Raw genomic sequence first — 24,716 nt, 5'->3', positions numbered from 1 at the left:
TATCCATAATTATATTTATTCTTTTGTACTGCTGCCTTGACCGCGGAAACCCTGGGCTGTGGCATTCAGAAGTTTGCTTTCCTCCATATCGCAATACAAGAATCCGAGCCAATCACGCACCCCAGGTCATCTTGCTATATCGTGTGAAGAACGGAGTAGTTTCGAGACAAGAAGAGTCAGTCGACGTAAGAGCTTCTGTTCTTTGGTACAATTCAATTCAATCGGCTTCGAATCTTGAATTCAACCGCGCTTCCTCCTACACACCTGATTTCATCTCTCGTCGGTCGCCGCTAATCTGATCTGCCCCCGGCATCATCCAACCTTGATCTCTCATTCTTTGTCGTCCATCGTTCTTCATCATTGTCGTGCTCTCCTCAATCTAACTCGATCCAAAACGGCCCAACTTCATTTCACTTCATCAAACATCACATTCCATCAAAAAGGTCACATCCATACCCGTACTCGTATAGCCGGTAAGACGTCGACTTTCATTCTCATCAGCGAATTCATGCTCAGAATCCAGTTCTGCCTCGATCCTTGATTCCGTCGAAGCCTGTCTTCTCAACACTTGTGGGGGGTAGGCAATTTCTGCCAAAATCGTCGGATCGTCTCTTGAATTTCAATCTGGGAAATCATCTCTCCTCCCCAAATTTGGCTCAGGCATAGTTTACTACCAATAAAAAAAACATTTCTGGATCTCCTTGTTGAAAATGTCGACTAGTCGGCAGCAACTACCCGAATGGTGTCAGTTTCAGTCCTTCCCCTTGGATTTCGACTTCCTCGCAATCAGTTGGGTTCGATGCCTCTGCTTTTTCCCTTCAGTTTTGGTTTGTTTTCCTAAATGAAATCGGCCGAATACGAAAAGCCCCTAAACTCTTCTTGGTGAGCCGGCGACAGGACTGCGCAGATCTATTAGCAACAGGTCTTGCAAAATCTTCGATTTGAACTTACCACTTTGCACTGGTGTCAAAACTGGCGTCACACTTGTGAACTCCTGGTCGAAATTGCTGGTATCTTTTTCGTTCTTGACTGTTGGTTTGAACGGTGTTGGCAGTCTCTTATGATAAACGTCATCCCAATTGACACCTTTGAAGAATGCGTGGCTCATAATTTCCTGTGCGTCACCAGGTCCACTTCCCAACCGTAACTCGGGTTCTCTGGTCAGAAGTTTCTGTAGAATCGATACACTGTCACGGGGCATGTGAATAGGATACAGAGGTTCGTCGGCAAGTATGGCATCGTAAATTTCGTCCTCGTCTTCTCCTCGGAAGGGTGATTGTTGAAGCAGCATCTGGTAAATGAGGACTCCGAATGCCCACCAATCAACTGCACGACCGTATTTCTTGTCCAAAAGAATTTCCGGAGCCATAAATTCAGGTGTACCACAGAATGTGGACGTTGTTGAACCATACCACATCTCTTCCTTGCAAAGACCATAATCGGCAATCTTGATGTGACCATCCAATGTGAGCAAAATGTTGTCCAACTTCAGATCTCGGTAGATAACCCCGTTCTCATGGAAATACTTGAGAGCCAGGCATACCTCGGCAGCATAGAATTGAGCTCGCTTAAGGCCAAATTGTCCACGTTGGATGTGTAACATGAGATCTCCACCGGAAATGTATTCCATGACGAAGTAGACTCTCGTTTCGGTTTGGAAACAGGCGTGCAGGTTGAGCAAAAAGGGGTGTCTTTCTTTGTTTGCAATCAAGAACACCCTCTTTTCCGATTTGGTCGATTCAACTTCATCATTTTCAATGATGAATTCCTTCTTTAAGACCTTGATGGCATACAATTTCTTTGAGCTCTTAGCCTCCGCAAGCATGACTTTACCAAAGTTGCCCTTCCCTAACACAGCAAGGAAATTGAAATGATCCAGACCAATCCTTGGTCCTGAACCACGTCCCGATGGCGGAGTGGCCACTTGTTGTTGTTGTGAAGGTGCTGGTTTGATAGGTGCTGGAGCATAACTCGGTTGACCTTGCTGTTGGGGTCGTTGCTGTTGAGCCAATGCTTGCTGCGGGGCCTGATGTTGGGCCATGGGTTGCTGCATCGGCTGTCGATCGTACCCTTGGTAGGCACGGGGATCATACGAAGCGTGTGGTTGGGCTTCTGGAGCCGGTGGTCGTGCATTGGCGTAACGATCAGCTTGCATTTTCTGAGGACCATAATCCGAGAAGCCTTGGTTGTATGATTGGGAAGATGGTCGAGCCGTTGCAGCAGTGGCCGCTTGGACTGCCGCGGTGGAGACTGCTCGCTGCTGCAAAGGCCTTTGCTGCGGCGGAAGCTGAGATTGCTGGGGCTGATTGTACATCATATTTTGTGCGGCACTCATTGCTGCGGCAGAGGGCTTGGGAGGAGGCTCCACGTGAGTCTCATAAGATTGATTCGATATCTGGGGTGTCAATGCATTCCCATCCGAGACAAAACTTTGAGTAGGAGATGTCGGACCCGGTCGGCCGGAGTTGGGTCTCAATGTCCGACTACTCAAGCCAGAACTGACCGAAGAAGATTTGTTGTGGTGTTTTGTTCTCTGAATAGTCTCCAGGATCTCATTGGCAACGATCATAGACATACCGCAGAAGTCCGGAACCAAGTGCTGACATTGGGCATGGCATGTAAGGCCACATTCCGAACATTTCTTCGCATTTCGCCTTCCCAGTGGCAAGAGATAACCACAATGACAACACCAATTTGCACCAATATTTGAAAAATTGTCGAACCGATGCGGAATCCGATGGTTGATTTTTTCTTCATCGGGATCGGTCTCATAGTTGGCTTTACTGATACATTTGGTGACGACTTTGGGATAGCATTTTGTGTGGCAGGTGTATTTGCAGTCTGCACATTGCATGCCGGCCGAGTATTTGAGGAAATCTCCACAGAGGGCACAGCGCATGACATTGTAGAATTGTTGTTTGACGAACTTGTGTCCCTGCTTTTCGTGAACCTCTTCCTTCTTTTGACGGACAGCTCCTTGACGGTTGAGACCAATGTCGAAAGGTCGACGAGCTCCAGTTTGCTTCTGGAAACTCATCGTCAGGTGAATTCTACCTGCTGGTTCCATCGAAAACCAAGAATCGATCATTACCGGTTGCGTGTGTTGAGCAAAACCGGCAGCGGAACCGGCACCAGCTGCGTCCCCAGGAGGCATAAATGGAGCAGCTTGAAAGTCAGGGCCTGGTTTACCCGGGCTGCCGGCGTTAGCCATTTTATCGGCAGACACCCACCCATTTTGTTGAAATTCGGACTCGATCTTCTTCCGGCGCATTTCTTCCGCGATGTCCGAAATTCGAATCCATAGAAACCCGATTGGGGTTGGCCGATCACCGGCCTTGTCATAAACAGTCAGCTCAATCTCGTTTGCTTTGTCGATATCCACGTTGTGGATTTCTTCTGTCCATTTGTCGGTCCTTGTCGCTCGAGTTTTTGCTCGGATGTTATCCTCCACCTTCATAATGACAAAGGTCTCGGGCCCTCTGGAAAATCGAGAAGAAGCTGCATGGTCGACGTCTTTGATGGCATGAATGCGCATTTCGAGGTGTCCTGTAAGAGGTTTTCGCATGTTTGGGGCGTTGAGACTGTCGTCTATAGCAAATGTCAGTGCTATCATCAAAAGGTGGTGCAAACACTTTGCTTACCGTCAGCACCATCCGATGTTTCAATGTCAACATGTAAATCCATGTATCGTTTCAATGCCTGTTTCAGCAACTGAATCTTCTGATTACTCTCGATGCGACGACCTTCTGCGTCCAGCCGGCTTTTTCTGTCACCCTCATCTTGATACAGTCGCACCATTTTTTCAATGCCTGCTTTGTACTGCTTTTCTACAGACAACTTGAACTCGAGCTGGGAGAGCATGAGTTGGATTTTGGGGCCGAGATATGGGGTATCATATTTAATGAGATCTGGAACAAATTGTGAGGACATGTCACGGGGCCTAAGTAATTCAGAGACATACCTAATTTTGAGAAATTGGGACGAGCTTTGGGAACGGGAGCAGAGTACGGTCGAGGATCTCCATACGGAGCCCGGGGTGGCATCATCCCAGTGCCGCCCTGGCTATAACCACCTGGACCGGGATCTCCATAATCCCCTCGCTCACCAGGGAAATATCCTCGAGGGTCTTTCGGCGGAGGGGTTGGGCCCCCTTCCCCATGGTAAAGCCGTTGTCCACGTCCGTCAGGTGTTCGATAACCAGGCCCGCCGTGGACAGGCGGGGTGGGTGCAGCATCATCATTTGGTCCCCGCTTGCGAAGCTGTAACTCTTGTAGCTTGTCTTCTAAATAGTTGATGTTTCTTCTTCCATCGCGAATGTTGCTGTCAACACGTGCCTGAACTGCAGCATTGTTTGTGGACTGTCGCATGTGCGTGGCGGCGTTGATAAGCGCCTTTTCCCTTTCGATCTTGCGGTAGACCTCGGCGATGGCCTGGTCGGTGTCTGCCATGGTGGCGACGCTGGAGAGGGAGGAAGTCGATGATTTTGTGCCTGCTGGGCCGTGTCCTCAACGGGCGTGCAATGTCATGGGCCAAGTCGGGTGATGCTCTGACAAGGGGACTGGACTGGCATTTGTTGACGAAGGCAGGATCAATGGAAGAATGTTGCTCACACGAAGGAGAGGCGGTAAGGTCAAGGGAACTGGAAGGTGAGAGAGGATCACCTTGGTACTGGCAAACAGATGAGAATATTCATGGCCTGGGAGAATGTAGCACAGGTCGTAAGTGGTGGTGTTGGTGGTGATGGTTTTTGGTGGTCCGGTCAAGTCAGATTGGTCACTGGTGCAAGTGGTTCGCAGGCTCACTCGCAGGCTTTTCAAGTCGCTTCGGTCCACCTGCGGTCCTGTCCTGCACTGTGCCGAGCTCCGCCCACCACGCCACACATTGGCTCTTCTCTTGTTGTCACGCTACAGGAGACACTTATCCACAAACTTCTAGTCCCCCTCAACGGATGAGGATGACGTCGAATAGGAAATGCTTGTGACCAAAAATTTAGGATTGAGAGGCGATTCCCCCCCAAAAAGGTTTTACCGATCCAAAGGCAAGTAACTAAATTGGCCCTGACTGATGGGCTTTCAAATTGATGATGATCTCACTTACCGGAAGTGCGAGTACTAGTCACGCGAGGACCACGGCCCAAAGGACAAAAGTTGACACGCACAGAACCTCCGGTTACAACGGACCTTGATGCACAATAAGCTACACAAGAAGCGCCATAACAGGGAGGAGCAGGATGCTGGAATGGCTAACATCCTGGAGGCTCATCGGCCAGTAGCCATGGTTGTCCTTCCAGACGAGGGTCTTCAACGACCCCGTATCGATCCCCTGACTTGTTGTTCTTGGATCAACTGCTATAGGCTATTATTCTTCACCGGAATGAGATACAAAACAACTGCAAAACCCCGGTATCCTTCAAAATGCCTGACGAATATCCTCCTAACCGACTCCAGAGTATCCGAACGGGTATCTAGTATTCGCCCACTTATACCCTCATCTCCTCAGCGCCATGTTGTTTACATGTCCGGGCTCCACCCCTCAACTCCCCTTGTCACTGCTCACCGCACAGCCCTACAAATTGAAAGAGGGAAAGTCCGCCATTCAACTGACTGGGGGGACCGTGCGACCCCACCGATCTCACACAGCCAGCAAATCCTATCCACGTCGGATCCTCCATTATGTGCCATGAAAATGCGGCTGAGAGATATGGGGTCTCAGCCAGGTTTAGTTTAGGGTAACACCATCGCACATAAGTGCAACAAGATCAGACCTGGATGAACACCCTCTATGACTTGGGCCGAGCACTAGGCCAGGGCGGCTCATATGCCTCCGGTCAATATTTCAAATGCCATCACCTACTGTTTGTCGAAGTCAATTGCGACGCAGCTGCATTTGATATATTGTCCGTGGCTCTCTCTTCTATTGATGACGAATCTCGGGGCTGTTTCCTTGATCACCAAATCATTCTGTAGTGGGCGTTGACCCCATTACTCCCCGTCCGAAGAATTCGCTAACGGTACCGAATCGATGGTTGCTTCTGGCCAATGCCGCTTTGAACAGGTCATGCTGATCCGTACTCTCTACCTGCTGGCGCCGAATTGCTTTGATGGTGTCATTTCCGGGTTTGCAAATGGGACATTCCACTTTGTCGTCTTCGTTCATACCCAGTCCGGGTTTGTTCAAGCATTCTTGATGAAACGAATGCTTACACATGAAGTGTACCGTCGGTAACGTTAGGTTTCGACCACACGATGAGCACCGGCGTGCTTGAAACACTACAGGCTTCGATCCAAGGTCTGCCAGTTCCGATTTTTTGGACGCAGTTTCTGTCCGATAGGAGTCGATCAACCGGCGGTTGGCCTGGATTTCCTTGCGCTCCCTCAAGATATTATCAGAGAGATACGCTTTAACCATACCCATCATCACAGCCCCGCCTTGGGATAGGACTTTCACTACCTGCAGTGGTGCCATCAGGTTCTCCTGGTCAATTTTGCGGAGAACGTTTTGAAGTTCTTCTTTGACCCCGGCTTCTTTGAGGACTTCGGCTGATGAAGAAAAATAACCAAGAGCAAGTGGGTAGAGGGATGGATCCTTTGCCCCGTACTTTCTCAGTGCTGATATTGCTCCAGATGTGTCTTTCGCCGAGGTGTACGATCGAAATATGTCAGCGTAGAGGTTCGCTCGTTCCCGCACCAACGTTGTACCAGCGGGGAATTTGGACAGAGAAGACAGAAGCAGGACATTCGAAGTATCAATTGACGATGCAGCCGGTGATGCAGACTTGTTATCAGCTATTAAGCTGGTGGCCTTTATCTGCCATTTTTCCTTTTCGGCACTGCCTCGTGCATTATTTGCAGCCTCAAGGTACATCTCGAACAGGGTAGTGGACAGGTCTGAACTGTCCTTCTTGGACAGATCTTCTTGGAGAATCAAAGCTTCGAGAAAGGTGATGAACTCTGAGGGGTGAGCTAGGAATGAAGAAAACGCGCTTCGAGGACGTGGTATCGTGTATACTGGATTGTGGTTGAGTTCCGGAGCATCATCAGTCTGATCGTTGCTTTCCGGTGGTTGATTGACCGGAACGGCCGAGTCAGCAGCAGAGGATCGATTCATGAATGGCAAAGTCCAGAGAGCCGAGAGGCTTTGGAAGGCTCCTCCCTCAGTCTGCGCCTGAACTTCGGACACAGCTGGCACGTCCTTTTTCGGGGCATACCGTCCTGTGTAATATTCAATGAAGAGTTTGGTCGTCTCTTCCGGACAATGTTCAATGAGGCTGCGAGCATATTTCATTAATACCGGGTAGGCTGATTCCGGATTGAGACGCCAAATGTACTGCAATGCTTCGGCGTACTTCTTTGAGTCCTCAATCAATATATCGATGACCAATTCGTTCTCGCCGTGTTTGGTGGCCAGATATGCCGCTTGTTCAAAGTATCCTCCCTGTCGACACATTGAGATTGCGGTTTCGACATCAAATTTGGTGGTTCCTGGAGTTCGGATGAAAGCATCTAATTTCTCAGTATCTTTCAGCTTGGCGTAGCAATTTAATAGCAACGTTGTATGATCAGCAGTGGCTCTGTCATGATCGTGCAGCTCTTCGAGATAGTCGATTAAGTTGTGAATCCTCTGCGTGTCTAGAAATCGTCGAATGACTTGGGATGGTTCGGTATTGTCAATGGCCCTCAGATACTGCTGCATGGCTGTGTCATAGTCGCCTTTCTGGTAGAGATAGTCACCATACTTTCGGAAGATAATGTTTTGTTGAATTTTGTCCGCACCTGACTTTTGTGCGAGGTTGATGGCATAGATATACAAATTTCGCTGGTAGAGAATCTCGAGCTTCTGCTGCAACGTTTTCTCTTGGTACCTATATAGCTGTTTCAAATTAGCAAACCAATTTCGAGTCTAACTGGCGATCACATCGTACCTTTCCTTCCACGGTCAAAAGAAAGAGCTCATTCCATTCAACAAAGACCTCTTTGACCTGAGAAGAGAGCGACTCGGTATGAGCGATATATTTGAGATCAGTGTCAAGCAAGGTGAAGGAGGAACTGCTGAATAGCTCGTCTATCTCGTCACCTCCAAGTCTTCTAAATGTTTTGGATTTGGACACCTGTGCTACTCGTGGTGGGCAGACCAAACCGACATACTGGTTGTACATCTTCACAATTTTCTTCGGGCCTTCGAACGCATAACTAGGTCCGCGTCCATTTGGACCATAGTAATAGATAGCATCTTCTCGAGCGATGACTATATCTCCAGTCTCGTGGTCTTGTGTCATGCAGCCGACATTGCATCCTCGGTTGTCGACGTTCCGTACTGGCTGACCTTGGCCCTTGCCAGATATGATCAGACTGCATATTTTCGCTGTGTTCGCAATATAGAGAACTTTGGTTGAACCCTGACGGGCCTCCAAGCCGGTAATGGGGTCCTCAGACTCGAAAACTGTTCTTTGCTTGGTTCCTCGATCATGAATGAAGTCTCCTCGAATGACTGTGACAGATCCATTGGCGAATCCCACTGCAATTTGGGTCAGATCATTCAGGACCACCAGGGCTGACACCTAGAGCCCTCAGCATAGAATCAACAAGTGGACGCCGGCGTCCATACCGGAAATTGTCTCCTGCCATTTTGAACTCCAATTGCACACAAGCATCTAGGGACTCCTGTCTTCTTCTCTAATTTGTCCAAGGCCCAGACTTTCAAGGTCGGATCCGTTGAGAGATTCTCGCTGACGGTGACCAAAAACGAGGTATTCGGTATTTGTTTTAGGTGGGTGACTGAAGCATCCGAGGCGTCTGAAGCTTGAAAGCGGCGCACAACCTTCAAGGCACGAGAAAGAATCCGCACCGAGCCATCAGAAGATCCAAGGAATAGGGAATCAGAACCTGTAGTCAACGACACAACATCGTTCTGTCCACCAGTCAGATAGGCGAAAAGATTTCGGAGATCACAACGTACATCGATGACATATGAGCCGTCCTCATTAGCAGGCACAGGGATTTGGGATACATTGAAAAAAGGGAATGCTTTCCAGCTCGTGAGAGCCATAATATCTCACAGCAGAGAGTTCTTTAGGCAAACACGAGAGCCCATGGCAGCAAAAAAAACAAGCTTATTATTAAGGCTGTGTGTGCATTCAACTCGTAGGCGGACGGATCGAGAAATGCGGGTTGGTGTTTTCGGGAGCCTTGCTTAATACCTGCGAAGCACAAGGGAACTATTACGCAACATCAAAAGCTGCCACAGGTGCCGAGAAAATATTATGTCTCCCAACTCAACAAGCGTGTTTGGTAATAAATCATTTACAGATTCCACTTTTGTATGTGGGCAGACATGGTATCCAGCCTTGTCTTTATAAACATTTCTTACAAGATTTCAACTTTTTGCTTCGCTAAATACCATTTCGAAAAACAGGATATCGTTACCAACATTCAAGTCATTCACAGTCATGATACCACAAGATGTCCAGTCTCACATAGCGTTAAAGCATTACTGTTCCCAACTAAATCGAGGACCCGGATGATTAGATCGCGCTGATGTGTTGGTCACTTGCTCTTCCGTCACTGTACTCAAACCCTCTTCAACAAACCTGCTGCCAGTACTGGGTGAGCGTGACGGCGGACGTCCATGTAGCTGAGGTATCAGAAGCGTGTTATGACTGGTATTTGTGGAGGGGCTGATGTTCGAGCCGCTTGAGAATTGGCGTTGCGGTCTCGATACCGCTTCCGGCGATACTGGACTGGGCATGCTTCGGCTATTACTGTTGCTTGATTGATGAGAGTGGCCATCGCTACCCGCGACCGGGCTGATACCTTGCTCGCCAGAGGATATGGTTCCAAACCCACGGCTGTTCCTGGGGCTGTAAGGACTCACGCTACTGCTGTTGCGATTGTTATTGATCTCTGCAGGTGAATAAGGGGGAACTGGGGATCCAGATCGTTCACTAGCAGCAACATCGCCACTTTTCGTCATTGAAGTCCGGTGCTCGAGCTCTGCTGGGCGTCTGGGATCATTCCTCATCACTGCAGATTCCCTTCGGGTACCATCCTCGCTGCTAGCAAAATATCGTGGGGACACTGGTGCAGCCGGCATTTCAATTGGAGTATTGCCTGAGAGTTCGAATCGGGAGACAGATGGATCTGCCGGCACCTCAGTGGGATGCCGCTTGTCACCGAGAAGTTCAGAAACCGAGGTCTTCGAATCTGGAGCTCGGTGTATTCGGCTGAGTAAACTTCGCCTCTTGGTTTTCTCGCCTGAACTGCTGCCCTTCGAACTCCTCTTTCTGAAGCAAAACATCCAGGCCAGGCCCACGACGATTAAGACGCCCACGGCAGCACCAACCCCAATACCAACTTTGGCGCCTGTGGATAGTCCAGAGTCTGCCGAACTAGCCGGGCCTGGCCATATGCTGTCCTCGGGACGAGAGATTGCCATAAGATTGACATTGCTAACGGCGTCCAAAGTAAATACCGCCTGTGAAATGGAGAAATTATTCCGTTCATAATCGACCGTTAGGTAGGTCTCCTGTAAGAAAGCCCGTCCAATCGTATATTGGGTCGAATTAGCTGCTTTGCGCAAGGGAAAATAGTTCGTGGGAGGCGAGGTAAAGTTGGCGTCTAGATTTGGAAATGGGTAGGTTAGCTGAAGATTGAATGCGTCGTATGGTAGTGTCAGCTCGATCACGTCTGAAGAACCAGGAAGATTACTGAGAGCAAATGTGAAAGTCAAGTTCCAAGCGGTGAGCGCGTCGGGGGATGACAGGTTATCATCGGGGAACAAGTAGAGTTGCAGGTTATCGTCGTAAGTGAGATTCAAGGAATTTGCAAAAGAGTCACAAACTTCATCCGGAAGCCATAAAAATGGCGTTGATGAGTCGATGGTGAATAGGTCGGCTTGCGAACCATCAAGGAGCGTTTGAGGATTCGAATCCCAATTATTCGGTAGAGATTCGCCATTGGAAGGTGAAGAAGAGACCGTTATCGAATTGATGGCCACAATGGGAGCGTAGTCTGTACTCAGGGAGAATGTCATATCATTGGGAACAAATCGATTTGCATCGATCCCTCCCAATGTCAATGAGGCCGGGACACTTTTTAGTCCTGCGATCGAAGTTAGTGACCAGAAAGCCCGCGGAAAGGACGATGGCACATACGGTAAAATGCGCCCGCAGTGTAGCCATAGCTGTGACTCGGAATCAAACTCCCGTTCTCGACCAGGCTAGACAACAATGGCAAGTAATTCTCGGTGCCACCAAAGCGAGTCTGTTGAACACCGAGACCCAAGCTCCCAAGCCACTGGTCGGTGGAATTGACCACCGCGACGATCTGACCAGGCGCAGAATACACATCATCGAGATACACGGTATCCAAACCATAGTATCCCGACCCCGAGTAACCAAGCTGGGTATCAAAGTTGAGCTCATAGAGACCTTGGGGTTGGAAAGTAGACGATTCGTTTGTCAGGAACAGCCCTCCTCTTAAGGCTTCACAGGTGGATGTTCCATCGCAGCCAGAAGCGCCAACAACCCACGTCTCTTGACTTAGTGTGCTGGGAAGAAGTGAAAGCCATTGTTGCGGCGATCCAAGGCGAATGCTCACGGCAGACCACAGCCCATCATAACCAAAGAAATCGGTGCCAGTGGTGGCAACGATAGGCTGGGGTTCTGCTTTTGCAGCTAGACAAGATTGGAGAAGGCAAAGTGCGATTAAGAGTTTGCCAGGAAGTGAAGGAAAAGATGACCCAGCGCAGATTCGATTCGTAGGGCGCATCATATCGCGAATGTCAGTGTGCCGGAGCACATTAGCATATTGGGGGATTCTTGGTCGCGTTGCAAGTTTGAGCGACAGATAGGGCGTTATTGTGATTGCCGAAGAGAAACGAACGTGATTAACGAGAGAGTATTGCAGTTGTATTCTGCACTTGACAAAGAGCGGACGTCGGCGAGACAGGGAGCTGAAGATGGAAGACAAATGTATGGGCACAAAAGGCGGGTGGAAGAGATATCTCAGGATGCAGATGGAAACCAAGCTAGACCATACTACGGCGAAGAGGAAAGCTCGGCCGAATCCCAGGGGAACGAGGTTCTCTCGCCGAGAAAGCGAGGGCATCCGATGCTTTTTCGGCTGATAGTCGAGTTCTTTCTGCCAGCCCATGCCCCTTGCCAACAACTTCAGGACCGCGATCAGCGATACCTGTCTGGCAATGATAGTAATGTCACCCAGACATTCACAAGACCACGCTTCCATGAAAAAGGATCAGAGTTATTTGATTTTCTCTTGCGAGGTTGCGATGCGAGCGTAACCCGACAAAAGTGCCAGCTCAGCCGCTCTCAGACATGAAATTCGGAGTAAGACATGACGAATGCCCTTCCACGGTCGTGGATTTCAAAAGTGGTGCCCGTCAAGTATGCTTACAACTTCTCAATCAGTCTATATGCATAATATGTAAATTCTCTATTCTATCCATCGAGTTGGTTCAGTATACAACCAAACACTAGCAAGAGTTCTTTTGACGAAAGTAAAAATGTCCCTTGGGGGTCTTCGGTTATGGGAACACTTATGCAACCCTCTCTCCTCCTTCATAACTGGGCGCAATTCGTATCAGTAATCGACGGAGAAAGAGATTGAGATTGTCGCCTCCCACTGTCATGGTATTATGTGTGAATGGATTCTTTCCAACCACCAGGGATCGTCGTGATTGTTTCTTCTTTTTGTCCACCTTATTCCCCGTAAGGCAAATTGCGTGAATTCTGATACTGCAAGGCAGACTCGGCGGGTCCCGCGTTTCAATCAGGCTTGGCGGCCTGTGGCATGATTACCCCGGTCGCAGCCCGTAACATGGACTTGAAGGCCTAGGCCGTTGATCTAATGGTCGACCAAACTCGAACAATCTGGAGTGGCTATTAACAAGCCCATGTGACATGGAATAGAATGATTGGGTCATTCTAAAACCTGGCAGACAGGCTGAATTTGCTCGGCAAATGCTGTTGAGGCAACTGTCACGTTTGGAAAAAGCCATCATCTTTGTTGGAGGACGCGGTGGGAGATGGGATACCGTCGATCGTCCGGACCCCGGCTACCCCTGCGTGAAAGGAATCGATTAAAGTCAGCAGGAGATGAGGATGAATTTTTGATGGCCGAGGAGGGAGAAGGCCAGCTACTGGCGGTGAATGGTCCACAATCTCAAATGTGCTGCATCTTGCAATGATGGTCGACAGCATCCTTCAGTGTGTCAAGACGGGAAAGGGAAAGGCCTTCAATAGCCTCTAGCCTCTTGGTATGCTCTGCAGCCAATGTCATGGTGCAATCAATGTCGCCTCCCTTGGGCTCAGGCCTCAGGCTGGCTGAGCGGCGGCCCTCATCCAAGCATGAAGCCGCAAGAACGACCAAGCTCTCCAACCTAATTAGTGGGTTTTGAGCCGACAATCCTCCCGCAATCCTCCAGCATGGATGCTGTGGGCTCTTGGGTTTCGAGGCTGTGAAGGACTGGCTGGACTTCTACCTATTGATGATGATCCTCATGCTTCCCCGCCCACCCAATCCTAGTCCTTCCAGTGTCTCCTCCTGCCTGCGTGTCCACCTATTTGGCGGGAATAGATCCACCGAATGGTCAACCAAACACATCTGTTGTCGGCGTCGCCACTTCGACAGTCTGAGAACTCTTCAGCCCTCTTTTCTACTCCACAGCCGGCCGGCTGGCGACCAGAATCTACTCACGAAGGAGCCCTCGTGTTGTCCTTACTCCTGTTCCTGCGTTGCTTTTGCACTCGACAGCATTCTTATGAGAACCAGTCTCCCACACTCGCTTTCCACGAGATTGCCATCTAGCAATTGCCCTCGAAATCCTGAATTGGCGGTGAAATATCGCCGGATGGGCGCGACCGCTCACGGTTCAACCATGAAGAATTGAGGATTCCTTGCAAAGCGCTCGTTCGCACAGTCATTCGTTTTAATCAATATATATTCCGCACTCGCTTGAAGATTGGACAAAAGAGTTGGAAGCAACATCTCTTCACTGCATCATGCATATACTCTGGTCTCTCGTTACGTTGCCTGCTGCACTCGCTCCTGCGCAGAACCTGGATCTGGACAAAAAGACACCCCTCGGATTTATGCGCAGAGGTCTTCCTTTTACAAACGTTACTGCACCTGAATCGAACTTGACCCCAACGACAGTCACTAGCTTTACGCCAACCGGGACCTATACAGATCAGTCAACACCATCCAGCTTCGGGCCACCAACATCACTCCCACACGACTTCACCAACTCGACGAGCTCTACGACGACGTATACCAACACCCCGACGGAGTCCTCAACATGCACTGGCTCTGTAACATACTATGGATCCGTTCCTCCTACAGTCTACGTCACCGTGACCGAAGGTTTCAATGTCACTGTGACAGCCAGCAATGCGTCCATGACAGAAACTCCAACTTTAGTCACTCCCTTACCAGCCTGCCAAGCAACAATTATGCCCTTGGCCGGGACTATCGACCCAGAATACTCGTTGTCCGCATCCGCTGATTCTTTTGGCCCTGCCAAAACCGGTCAACCAGAAGCGGGCACTTTCAACGGTGGGAATAATCCCCAAGTTGTGACGGGTGGTGCTCCTACTCCCGCAGTTTCTGAAGGCCCATCCCCTGATGCCTTTTCCACAGCTCCATCCTCTGCAGTATATTCCAGTGTGGACTACACCAGTACTGTCATTGTTACTAAGAAAACACCAGTAACTGTGGTGGCTCCACCGACTACTTCGCCAGATGTCAATTTTCAGTCCCCTCCACCAACTCCTACCAGGGGTGAAAGCAACCCCCCATCAAATGGCGGCGGGGGTGGATCTAACAACAATGATAACAATAACCCTCCTTCTGACGGAAGCAACAATGGGGGGGCGTCTCCTGGACCCGGGGCTCCCAATAATCCATCTCCAATAGCGACCAATGCAAATTTTCCTTCCGTCAGTAACAACCTGGGACCAGGTCTTGGCACGTTGGTGGCAGTACCGCCAACGACCACCGGACTAGGCAATATCATCGCTTCCATCATCAACTCGCCTTTTGCGACAGCGTCACCAACTCCGCCGCCTTCAATTACCACCACAATCAACAACGTCCCTGTCGTCATCCTTCCGTCTAACGTCGTGATTGGATCTCAGACTGTTGCCATTCCGACTTCTGCTCCGACCGTCGTCGAAGCCAATGGAGTCTCCTTTACTGTGCGACCCTCGGAAATTGTCGCACCAGCCGGTACCATAACGATCCCCCCAATACAGCAGGATGAGGCGGTGACTTCTCCGGTGCCGAGCTCTACGATTACCACGGCTGTGGGCCAGCTAACCTTTACTGTTGGTCCGACCGTGGCGATCATATCCGGGACAACATACAGGATTGGCCAGGGGGCTCCAGCGACAACGATCACAGTCGATGGAACTCAGGTGTCGATAGGTTCCAATGGCGTCGGGCTACCCAGTACCACTTTGGGTCCTGGCGGTGTTGCAGGTTCGCCTTTTATTATCTACACGGTGGAGGGGTTGACATTTTCCGTGGACAGTAGTGAGGCCGTCGTCAGCGGCACAACCTATCGCATTGGATCCAATGCTCCCCAGATAATCACAACTATCGGTGGCGAAAGTGTCTCGTTCGGGCCTGGAGGAGTTGGACTTGAATCGACTACGATTATTCCGACTGCAGCGTCATCGAAGACTACAAAGAGCAGTTCAAAATCGACATCTGCTTTAGCGTCTGCCACACAATCAGCTAGTCCCTCCAGTGATGGGTCATCGAAAGCACCCCGACCGTTTTCCGAATTGTCCGGCTGGTACCTTATGGCCATGCCCTTAGTATGGTTTGTTCTTTGATCATCGCAATTACGAAAGCGTGGAGTCTGGCTGGTTGAGAAATTGGGAGGAGAATCTTTGATGTTGTGGTGTTTGGGAAATTTGGACGTTAATTTTTGAGCTGGGGATGACGTGATACCCGCAATAATACATGACCTGGTCGGATGCTGGAAATGGGACACCCTGTTGGCAAAGGATGAAATGCAAGGAAGGATATTTGGATATGGGAATAATTGTATGGCATAGATTCTCTAACGAACCGTGAAAACGATAGTATCGAACTACATTCATATTATCTCCATACAACATTCCCTGCCAGTATTCCGCATACGCTCATGATGGAAGCCATCAAGAAGTTGACCTGGTTATTGTCCAGGATGTCGTGTCCAGAATTGATGACTCGGCTCTCAATACCTTTGTGAGTTCTGTCTCTGACTTTCTGTTGATGGGTAGGGCTGTCGGGCTGCGATTGACGAGGCTTTGTGAGCACCTTCACTCCACCTGGTCCCTCGACGATTTTTCCAGACCGACGGTCGATCACGGACGCCTGCAATATTGCGCCTAACAGCGAATCCAAAAGCGTCCCAAGTGTTCCCAGCGTGCTTATAAAGATGAATAGCTCTAAAGGCTCTACCTTGGCCCCCTCGCAAAACTTGAGCAACAACAGACTCGTTGCTGAAATGGCGACGCTTCCGGCAATCCCAGCTAAAAGCCCAGCGAATGTGACACCACCGTTGGTACCAGGCGGAACAGTGCGAAGGCTTGTTATGAGCACCGGTCGGCTTTTGGACAAGATCCCCAGTTCACTAGAAAGTGTGTCTGCTGCAACGGCGGCGTAATTACTCATGATGCCCAATAACAGGAGGTCTGCCGTCTTGTCACTCCCCTCTCCAAAACATTCTGACGTGTGCTCTCCAGCAGTGTTGAATCCATAGAGCCAAATGTGTGATAAGACTAACGAACTGGCACAACCACTGTTCGCAAATACTTGAACACTCGTCCGAGGACCTTCTCCGCCAGGGCTGCCGCCGCTTGACAGTGTGAGAGTGGCTTTCACGTCATGTTTCACCTTGGTCGCCGTCGTCCCGAGAAGGAAGAATGTGCATAGGAGCGCAAACGGAACCGCCGAAGGATGGAGAGCGTGAATGGTCGCAGTTAGAGCTGCTGCTGCTATCCCGACTGGGGTCAGTGACTGGCGAGTATATGCTCGGATGACGAGGAGGAGAGTGATGGGAACAGCAATTATCGCACGCATTTTTGCTGGTATGAGCGAAGGAGGATCGAGGGGAAGCCTCCAGAAAGGAGGACGAGCGATAATGTGAAGAAACTCCCCTATCTGAGCGAGGTGTGGACAGATATATCTGTTCCCGTTATTAAGGAGGCTGCAGCCTGAGGAAGCGAAGATGTGCCGATGAAAATGACGTCTTGTTGCAGCCCAAAATTTGTTTGACTTGGGACTGCAGCTGCTGGCTTCTTCACCGGAACGTTTTGTATTTTTGTATGCCCAGGAACTTTACATCTTTCTGGAAACAATAATGAAACCTCTCTGCTCCAGCCTGCGCCATGTTCAGGTCATTCCTCGCTAGGCCGGCACTCACCCGGCAAAGCACAGCTGTGAACGATGCCTTAGGAGCCTTCGCTCCCACCAGGTCGGTCCGACGAAACCTTCATCTTGCTCCGCCCTTCCTTCTCGATGACTATATACCTAGATACCACATTATTTCCTCAGCCAACGCCGCGAAGAAACGATCTGCTGCCTACGCCCACCTCCGCCAGTGCAACCTCTGTCCTCGGCTCTGCAACGTGAATCGCTATGAGACCACGGGACATTGCCTGATTGGTGCCGGAACCGTCAAAGTATCGACTATCGCACCCCATTTTGGCGAAGAACCGTGCCTCCAAGGACATCATGGATCCGGCTCCGTCTTCTTCAGTGGGTGTAATTTGCGGTGCGTATTTTGCCAGAACCACGATATAGCACATCAAAAGGTTGGATTTGATCTCACACCCGATGAACTTGCGGAATGGATGATGAAGTTGCAGGAGGTGGGCCATGTACACAATATCAACTTTGTGACTCCGGAACATGTGGTTCCCCAGGTGGCTTTGGCAATCCTAAGCGCAAGAGAGATGGGACTTAAGGTTCCCATTGTATACAATACCAGTTCTTTCGACAGCCTCGAAAGCCTTAAGCTCATGGATGGTTTGGTCGACATCTATCTCCCAGATTTCAAGGTCTGGAGTAATGACACAAGCAAAAGGCTACTAAAGGCAGACGCCTACGCCGATGCTGCAAGGGAAAGTATTCAAGAGATGTACCGACAAGTCGGCGATTTATGTTTCACTGCAGATGGTATCGCCAAAAAGGGTGTGCTGGTACGTCATTTGGTTATGCCGGGCAAAGAACAAGAAGGCGTGCAAATCATGAATTGGTTGGCTGAAGCACTCGGAAAAGACGTCTTCGTCAACGTCATGGAGCAATATTATCCAGACGCCCACGTCGGTAAGGAGAAAAGAGGATCTAAAGCCAGCAAGGACAAGAGATACGCAGAAATCAACCGAGCAGCTAGTCATGAAGAGGTTGGAATTGTTCAAAAGGCCGCTAGAGATGCTGGCATCTGGCGATTCGCTGAAGCTGCAAGACACGGTGGATGGAATATTTGAAGAAAGGCCAGAAGTTCTCTTGCACCAGACAATGGGGCGTACCATGTTGAAGCTGTACTCGATATGTGACTTGAGCTTCTTTGTGCGATCCACATCACATTCCTGTGCGGCTGTGAAACAAGTGACCGCTAGTGGCTGGTCCTTGCCTCTTTGTGAGGTTGGCCGATCGAAGACAATGAACATCACGAGAGTCGCTGATACCCGTTCTCAAAAGCTGACGATGCAGACTCTTTCGGATTGCAACTCCTTGCACCTCAACCTGGACAAGAGAAGATACCAAATTCCATTCGAGCTCTTCCTATACTACAAAACCTATGTCGTCTTTCCAAGACGCCCCTTTCTCAACTACCATACCAGCACTTTGCACAGCTCAATACTCAGAGCTTCAACAGGAACGACTATACCTACACCAAGCTCTGGTTGGGGAAGAACGCCGCAGGGAAAGACAGACCAGGCTATTGAAGAAAGCGGAAATCAAACTCAAGGCTATAGATCCTAATACCACCTCTTCGGTTTCCATCAAATCATTGAAGAAGAGCATCAGGAGTATGCGATCAAAATTGAATAGATGCGTACAGACTGAACAGGTGCTCATCGAAAGCCTCACCAACGTTGTTTTGCAGATGCAGAGACTAAAGCAGCATCAATTGCGTAGGGCACATCAAGAATATCCTCAGCAAACACAATATGAGCAAATAACCAACCTGTGGCCGATATATCCTAGTTGGCCGATGATGCCGTACGTGTCACCATCATTGAGATCCAACATACAATACTACACGCTACCAGAGATGACCAATAGCCATTCTCAGCCTCAAGGTCTGTACGGCCCCAATGATCATGCAATGGTCTATCAAGTTCCCCAGACACCCATGTTGCGACCAGTTCAATACAGTTCCAATCAGCCGGCTTATGCTTATCCCGTTCCACTAGTCACAAACAATAATATCTCCAGGTCCAGGGACCCCGATTCGATAAGCCCAGCTGATACCATTTCGCCATACATGCTGAGTCCACTACCGACGACACCGACTTCCAATTTCCCTCCCACGTCAATTCCCTCCATTCAGCATACTGATATTGTCGAGGGTGTCAATATATCGACTCAACCCACTCACCAGCAGAACCAACGGCTTTCAGCTACCTATACTAAAACAAACCAGCTTAAACAAGAGAAACAAAACCTTGACACAAGGACTCAGTCTACTTGATAGCCAGAGAACTGTTCTCATGTTAGAGGGGAAGGCCAAACGGCAGAAATCGTGCTGAACCAGATTAGCTCCCAGCGAACATGCAGATCTTTCCTGTTCCAGTTTGACATGTTTGTTTTGTGGTACTTTCTCAAACAGATTATATCCGGTGTAAAACAAAGTCCAGTTCGAATGAGCGTTTATGCATTCTCTCGCTGCTTCAGATGTGCTCACGAGCCGACCAGTAATCATCACATCAACTTCCGACTCAGAGAACACGCAATTCATGGGGGGAATGAAGACGAGGGAGGGAAGCACCAAGGACAATGATTTGTCTAACATTCTGCGCCCCTTTGATACATTTATTTACAGGTGTATCTAATCCCTACACATCATGCCCTGCTGGAACACAAAGAGGTCAGGTGGGGAGTGAATCCTGAATGTGGGCGAGCGAGAAAAGTAAGCGAGGCGGCTTTGAGAAGATGGAGACTTTCTCCGTTCCCCCTGGCTAATCCCTGCTAGTGCTGGCGCTCGTGTTGGTGTCGGAGCAGAAACTATGGTGAAAAGATGATTGTCTAGCGAACTGATTTAGGGAATCGCAGGAAACAATGCTACCCTGCTTTCCATGTGAAGTTGCCAGAAAGGGTTCAGGATCTCTATTTAGCCATCCCACCTGGAAACTTGGTCATGACTGTTGTCGAAGCGGCGAACCATTCATTCGAGAGGTGTATCAGCCTAGTGTGCCAGAATGTCCGAGCGAGATACGATACGATCCATAGCGCGAGGGTCGCATACAGATATGGCCAGGAGTCGCTTATGTTGTCGGCGTGCCAGAATAGAAGGCTGCGGTAGGTCACTAAGGCGGTCAGCATTGCCAGCGGAGGTGTACCGCTATACTATAAGAAGGGATAATTAGAAGATATCATTGTTGTTGTTCATCGTCATTCGGACTTCTCTGCCACATTACCACCACCTGTTCCACACCCGTTGAACTCCGTGTGCAAGTCTGTGTAACCATTATCATGTGACGGAGCATAGAAGAGATGGGACTGTATATAGTAGGCTGAGAACGTGTGTGACGCTTCCGACCCAACGATGGACGACGTTAAGTTTCTCGTGGCTTACTCCTGTCAGTATCACGATCATGTTGGCCTTGCCAGCCAATACAACCAAGAACAGCGTACAGGCAAATGCCATGAGACCAGTACGTATGGCGATTGAACGAGATCCGTAGCCTTCAAGCTGTCCGTAACATGGTCGTGCTGCAAACGCGAGAACGGCGGTGACAACAACGGTGAGCAGCAGAAGAGTAACACTCCAACTGAAGAGAACTCGAGCAGCCTCAACAGCCACCTCTCAATGCGTCGGTGGGGCAGATATCTATCTACCGACGGCGAGAAAGTTTTGGGTTCCACTCGACAATCGTCTCCAGAGTGGACGATGATGCCGACGTAATAGAGCGTCCTCCAACGGCGGCAGGCGAATTGACTTATCCGTGGGGTGATTTCTTGCGATAAGTCTCCATCTTCAGCAAAGCCTAAGCAGCTGCAGCTATTACACCTTTGGGTCGGATAGTGTTCCTGTACGATTCGAGCACCGCTCCTGCAGTGGAAACCTTGCCTAGCTCTTAAGAAACTTGAGCACAATTCGCTTACCATATAGGAATGTTTTTTGGTTCGTTGATGGAGAGTTTTTGGGTCTGGAATGCACCTGAATCAAGATTGGATGATCCCAAAGAGCAAGAAGAGAACAATCATGCCGGTTCAATGGTTGAAAAAGGTTTTGGGGAGATAGATAGTATACAAAGATTTGTAAGATTTGTATAAAATAGTCGTACCTCGAGCTTGTTGAGAAAGCCCAGCTCTTAGATCGTCATCAATAGTTCATCCACCACATGAGTGTCCAGTAAGGATCCTGTTGGAGCCAAATGATGGCGTAATGGTGCTTGTCCAAATATACATACGGTCCAACAGGACCAAGAGCGATTGCAAGAATGACAAATGCAATCAGAAACAACCACCGACCCTTACGCTCTCTGTCCGTAAAGAGAGCAATGCTCGAACCCAACACCATGAAGAATGCTGAAAACAAGGGCGCATGAGTTCCAGCTATGGCCGCAATCAAGAATCCGAGTGATCCTAGGAAAAGGACCAAGGTATATTTTCTCACTTTGAACCACTGCTTCAGCCCTTCTTTGGACCGGACCTCGCGCCATTTAAGGCGGAGTTCAGCTGCTCGACTGATCGGTAGGAGTTTGTCATCCAGCATTTGGTATGTTATTTGGCCTCCTTTGAGCTCCCGTCGGATTTTCTCCTGCAATTTGGCGTTTGGTAGCATCTCAGGGACCTCATCACCGAGGTTTGCTCGCATGCAATTTGCCAAATCTAGAACTGCGCGTTGAAGTCCCATTGACCGCCCAGCACGGTCGAACCGGGAATTGAAGAAAGCATCGAGCCACATGATGTACATTCCTAGGCACCAGACGAGGATGAAGACGATAACGATGAAGAGGATCAAGAAAGAAAACCCCCATTTGTAAGTTGTGTTCTCTTGTTGGCAGCGACCATTCAGATTGATTTGGTCCAAATCGTAGGTGAAGTCGCCATTGGTGAAAACTGGGTATGAATAGTTGTGGAATGGTTGATCTCCGTCATCGGTCTCCCACCAGAAGCCAAAAGGATAATCATGCCAGTTATAATCTATATATCCATAATCCAGCCAACCTTGCTTCCAAAAGATGGCGCTAATGTTCAGGCTAGGTGCTTCCAATTGAACAATTTCACCACTGTTGTTGAAGGTGGAGTTTGTCTGATTTAGACCAAGGAATCCGAAGTTATAAGCATATTCAGAAACATGCCAGTAAAATTCACACATCGGATCCTCTGCTGCATCTGACCAATCCAGCGAGTCGTCGGAACTATACTGAGGATACAGCATGTAGGTGCAACGGTCGGAATACTGATAACTTTCCAGTTGGACAATGTCCTCACCGGACCCGTACCTGCCAGTCGTGACCTTATAGTCTTTTCCCAATTGATCACTGATTCGGTCAGCATCGTGGACGATATATCTGACCAGGTCAAAGTCGGAATAGGGCACCATGCTTCCGGTATCGACTTCAACAAAGGACTTGATGTTGGCTGAGTACCCAGTCATTGCGCTGACTAGAGTTGGGAAGGCAAGGACGAAAATGCCACTGATCACCATCCAGATCACAGCAGCCTTTGCACGCCAATTTTTGTTTTTGAGCAGGTCTCGCGTGAGTTTGAGAGTGCTGGTCAGTGTGCCGTTTTGTAAGGTGACAGCTTCGAAGGTGCCGTAGGATACAGGTGAGGATTCCATTGATCGAACCAACGCTTTCGAGAAGACAATGAAACAGATGATAACGAGGAGGGCCTGTCCTCCGCGGCCGACAATGATCTGCTGAGGTCAGTGCCAGTTTCCAGAGGCGAGATAGACGTACGTACATCCCAACCGACGTCAATGATCTTGGCTGTAGTAAAAGAAAACTGACCAAAGCCCAGGGTGATTTGGAAGAAACCAGAGAGTGCCCAAATGTTGTAGTCATCATATCCGACATAGAACCCAGAATCTGGTCGACAAGCTTCGTTGTTGCTGTACAGCCTGCCAGAGGTGATCACAGTCAACGTGATGATGAGAGCAATTATGACGAAAACAGGGCTCAGAATCGTAAGAAGGCGCCAAGACTGATGCCGCCAGTTGAGTGATTTGAGGTCGATGAAGGCTTCCCGAAAGAAGATTTTGATCTGAGACGGTGCCCGTTGCCATAATCCCTTGGAAAATAATTTTCGAATTCGATTAGAAGCTCCGGAAGGAGCTCTTGAACGCCGTCTATGATTTTGGAACTTGATCAAACTGATTTCGGATAGCCGGCTGTACTGGCTCGTACGTGTACGGACACTTTCCCCGTCGTAGTCGTCCAATTCAACACCGACGTACTCCGTTCTCCTCGAGTCAGCCATGGAACTGGTGTTGATGGTGAAAAGACCTGAATACCCTACGTGGGGGTGATAGGGACTTGTTCGTTGGCACAATGAGGAGCTGAGGAGCACATATTATCAAGCAGAGCCTCGAACAATGTTCCCTTCCAACGCTTCATGTGATTGGCCAATCGACCTGTTTTGGTGTCGCCTAGCTTGAAATCACAGCCCATATTTAACTCCTCGATGGGGTTTTTTTTGGCAAGGAGCCAAGGACTGTAGGTGACAAAATTCATTGCTTACCTGCCGCTTGACTTATCAGACTAAACTGTTAGGCCCGGACATGGCGAGCAATAGTCATCAAACCAAGGTTGGGGCCCAAACGAGGCTTGAAAGCTGGTCCGAAACAGTTTGTTTCACCGTTGATAAGAGGCTTTCGAATCCCTGCTGGGCTCGGAATCAGAGCGTTTAAAAGACTCCTCATATCTAACCACAACAAGGAGCTTCATAATGTCGCTTTGCCTTCCATATTGTTGAGAACATTTCGGTTTGTTAAGAAGCGTATGTTCAACGCTTCGGTGATGATCCAAAGACTGGGCCAAGAATGCCAAGAATGCCAAGAGTTGTGAGGCTGCTGTGTGGCGCTGGATGCTGGTGCGTCAACGTGGATGATAGCGGAGGACCACCAGACCGAAACGACGGTGCGAGACTGTTCGAGAGTATCGATACGTACTGTCTAGCATATGATGCTATCGCAGGGTCCGCACCCTGGACGCTCGCTTGATATGAGGCTTTGCGTCTGAAGCTGCTTTTAGAATTGGGTTAAGGCCACCTAAGCTTGAAAAAAGTCCCGCCCAGTTTTTTATGTGGCCGTTGGCGTTGATTGCTTGGTCATCCAGCTTACTGACTGTGGAGTATCCCATACACTGTGTTTCGGAGAAGGGGGGGCAACCAAATTGATTTGTTAATTACTGTTGATATCGCAGAACTCATGTACAACCTGCCTCTTTGCCACTACTCGATGCTGACATTAACTCCGTCCATATGGCCACCCTTTGCCAAACACTGACCGATACCATTGAAAACCAA

At 49.3% G+C, this 24,716-nt stretch overlaps 8 protein-coding genes across 8 annotated transcripts; 3 read left to right on the top strand and 5 right to left on the bottom strand.

Annotated features, from left to right (window-relative positions):
• Positions 1 to 868: 868 nt before the first annotated feature.
• On the bottom strand, positions 869 to 4,448 carry Z518_10978 (protein kinase C-like; the record flags this gene model as incomplete). Its single annotated transcript, XM_013411487.1, has 3 exons — positions 869 to 3,588; positions 3,642 to 3,908; positions 3,962 to 4,448. The coding sequence occupies 3 exons, from the start codon at positions 4,446 to 4,448 to the stop codon at positions 869 to 871; spliced, it is 3,474 nt and encodes a 1,157-aa protein (XP_013266941.1).
• Positions 4,449 to 5,955: 1,507 nt separating this feature from the next.
• Positions 5,956 to 9,045, bottom strand: Z518_10977 (uncharacterized protein; the record flags this gene model as incomplete). The annotated part of the gene is made up of 4 exons (XM_013411486.1): positions 5,956 to 7,869; positions 7,922 to 8,557; positions 8,605 to 8,907; positions 8,956 to 9,045. The coding sequence occupies 4 exons, from the start codon at positions 9,043 to 9,045 to the stop codon at positions 5,956 to 5,958; spliced, it is 2,943 nt and encodes a 980-aa protein (XP_013266940.1).
• A 441-nt stretch (positions 9,046 to 9,486) lies between these two features.
• Positions 9,487 to 11,765, bottom strand: Z518_10976 (uncharacterized protein; the record flags this gene model as incomplete). Its single annotated transcript, XM_013411485.1, has 2 exons — positions 9,487 to 11,096; positions 11,150 to 11,765. 2 exons carry the CDS (start codon positions 11,763 to 11,765, stop codon positions 9,487 to 9,489), a joined length of 2,226 nt encoding a protein of 741 aa, XP_013266939.1.
• A 2,252-nt stretch (positions 11,766 to 14,017) lies between these two features.
• Positions 14,018 to 15,853, top strand: Z518_10975 (uncharacterized protein; the record flags this gene model as incomplete). Its single annotated transcript, XM_013411484.1, has 1 exon — positions 14,018 to 15,853. The coding sequence occupies one exon, from the start codon at positions 14,018 to 14,020 to the stop codon at positions 15,851 to 15,853; it is 1,836 nt and encodes a 611-aa protein (XP_013266938.1).
• A 271-nt stretch (positions 15,854 to 16,124) lies between these two features.
• Z518_10974 (uncharacterized protein) lies at positions 16,125 to 17,087 on the bottom strand (the record flags this gene model as incomplete). Its single annotated transcript, XM_013411483.1, has 1 exon — positions 16,125 to 17,087. One exon carries the CDS (start codon positions 17,085 to 17,087, stop codon positions 16,125 to 16,127), a length of 963 nt encoding a protein of 320 aa, XP_013266937.1.
• A 308-nt stretch (positions 17,088 to 17,395) lies between these two features.
• On the top strand, positions 17,396 to 18,496 carry Z518_10973 (uncharacterized protein; the record flags this gene model as incomplete). The annotated part of the gene is made up of 1 exon (XM_013411482.1): positions 17,396 to 18,496. The coding sequence occupies one exon, from the start codon at positions 17,396 to 17,398 to the stop codon at positions 18,494 to 18,496; it is 1,101 nt and encodes a 366-aa protein (XP_013266936.1).
• A 314-nt stretch (positions 18,497 to 18,810) lies between these two features.
• On the top strand, positions 18,811 to 19,707 carry Z518_10972 (uncharacterized protein; the record flags this gene model as incomplete). Its single annotated transcript, XM_013411481.1, has 1 exon — positions 18,811 to 19,707. The coding sequence occupies one exon, from the start codon at positions 18,811 to 18,813 to the stop codon at positions 19,705 to 19,707; it is 897 nt and encodes a 298-aa protein (XP_013266935.1).
• A 1,854-nt stretch (positions 19,708 to 21,561) lies between these two features.
• Z518_10971 (uncharacterized protein) lies at positions 21,562 to 23,669 on the bottom strand (the record flags this gene model as incomplete). The annotated part of the gene is made up of 2 exons (XM_013411480.1): positions 21,562 to 23,106; positions 23,154 to 23,669. The coding sequence occupies 2 exons, from the start codon at positions 23,667 to 23,669 to the stop codon at positions 21,562 to 21,564; spliced, it is 2,061 nt and encodes a 686-aa protein (XP_013266934.1).
• Between the last annotated feature and the right edge of the window lie 1,047 nt (positions 23,670 to 24,716).

The sequence above is a fragment of the Rhinocladiella mackenziei genome, assembly GCF_000835555.1.
Source record: "Rhinocladiella mackenziei CBS 650.93 unplaced genomic scaffold supercont1.10, whole genome shotgun sequence".
NCBI classification, from domain to species: Eukaryota; Fungi; Ascomycota; class Eurotiomycetes; order Chaetothyriales; family Herpotrichiellaceae; genus Rhinocladiella; species Rhinocladiella mackenziei.
This window is presented reverse-complemented; position numbering and strand designations above follow the sequence as displayed.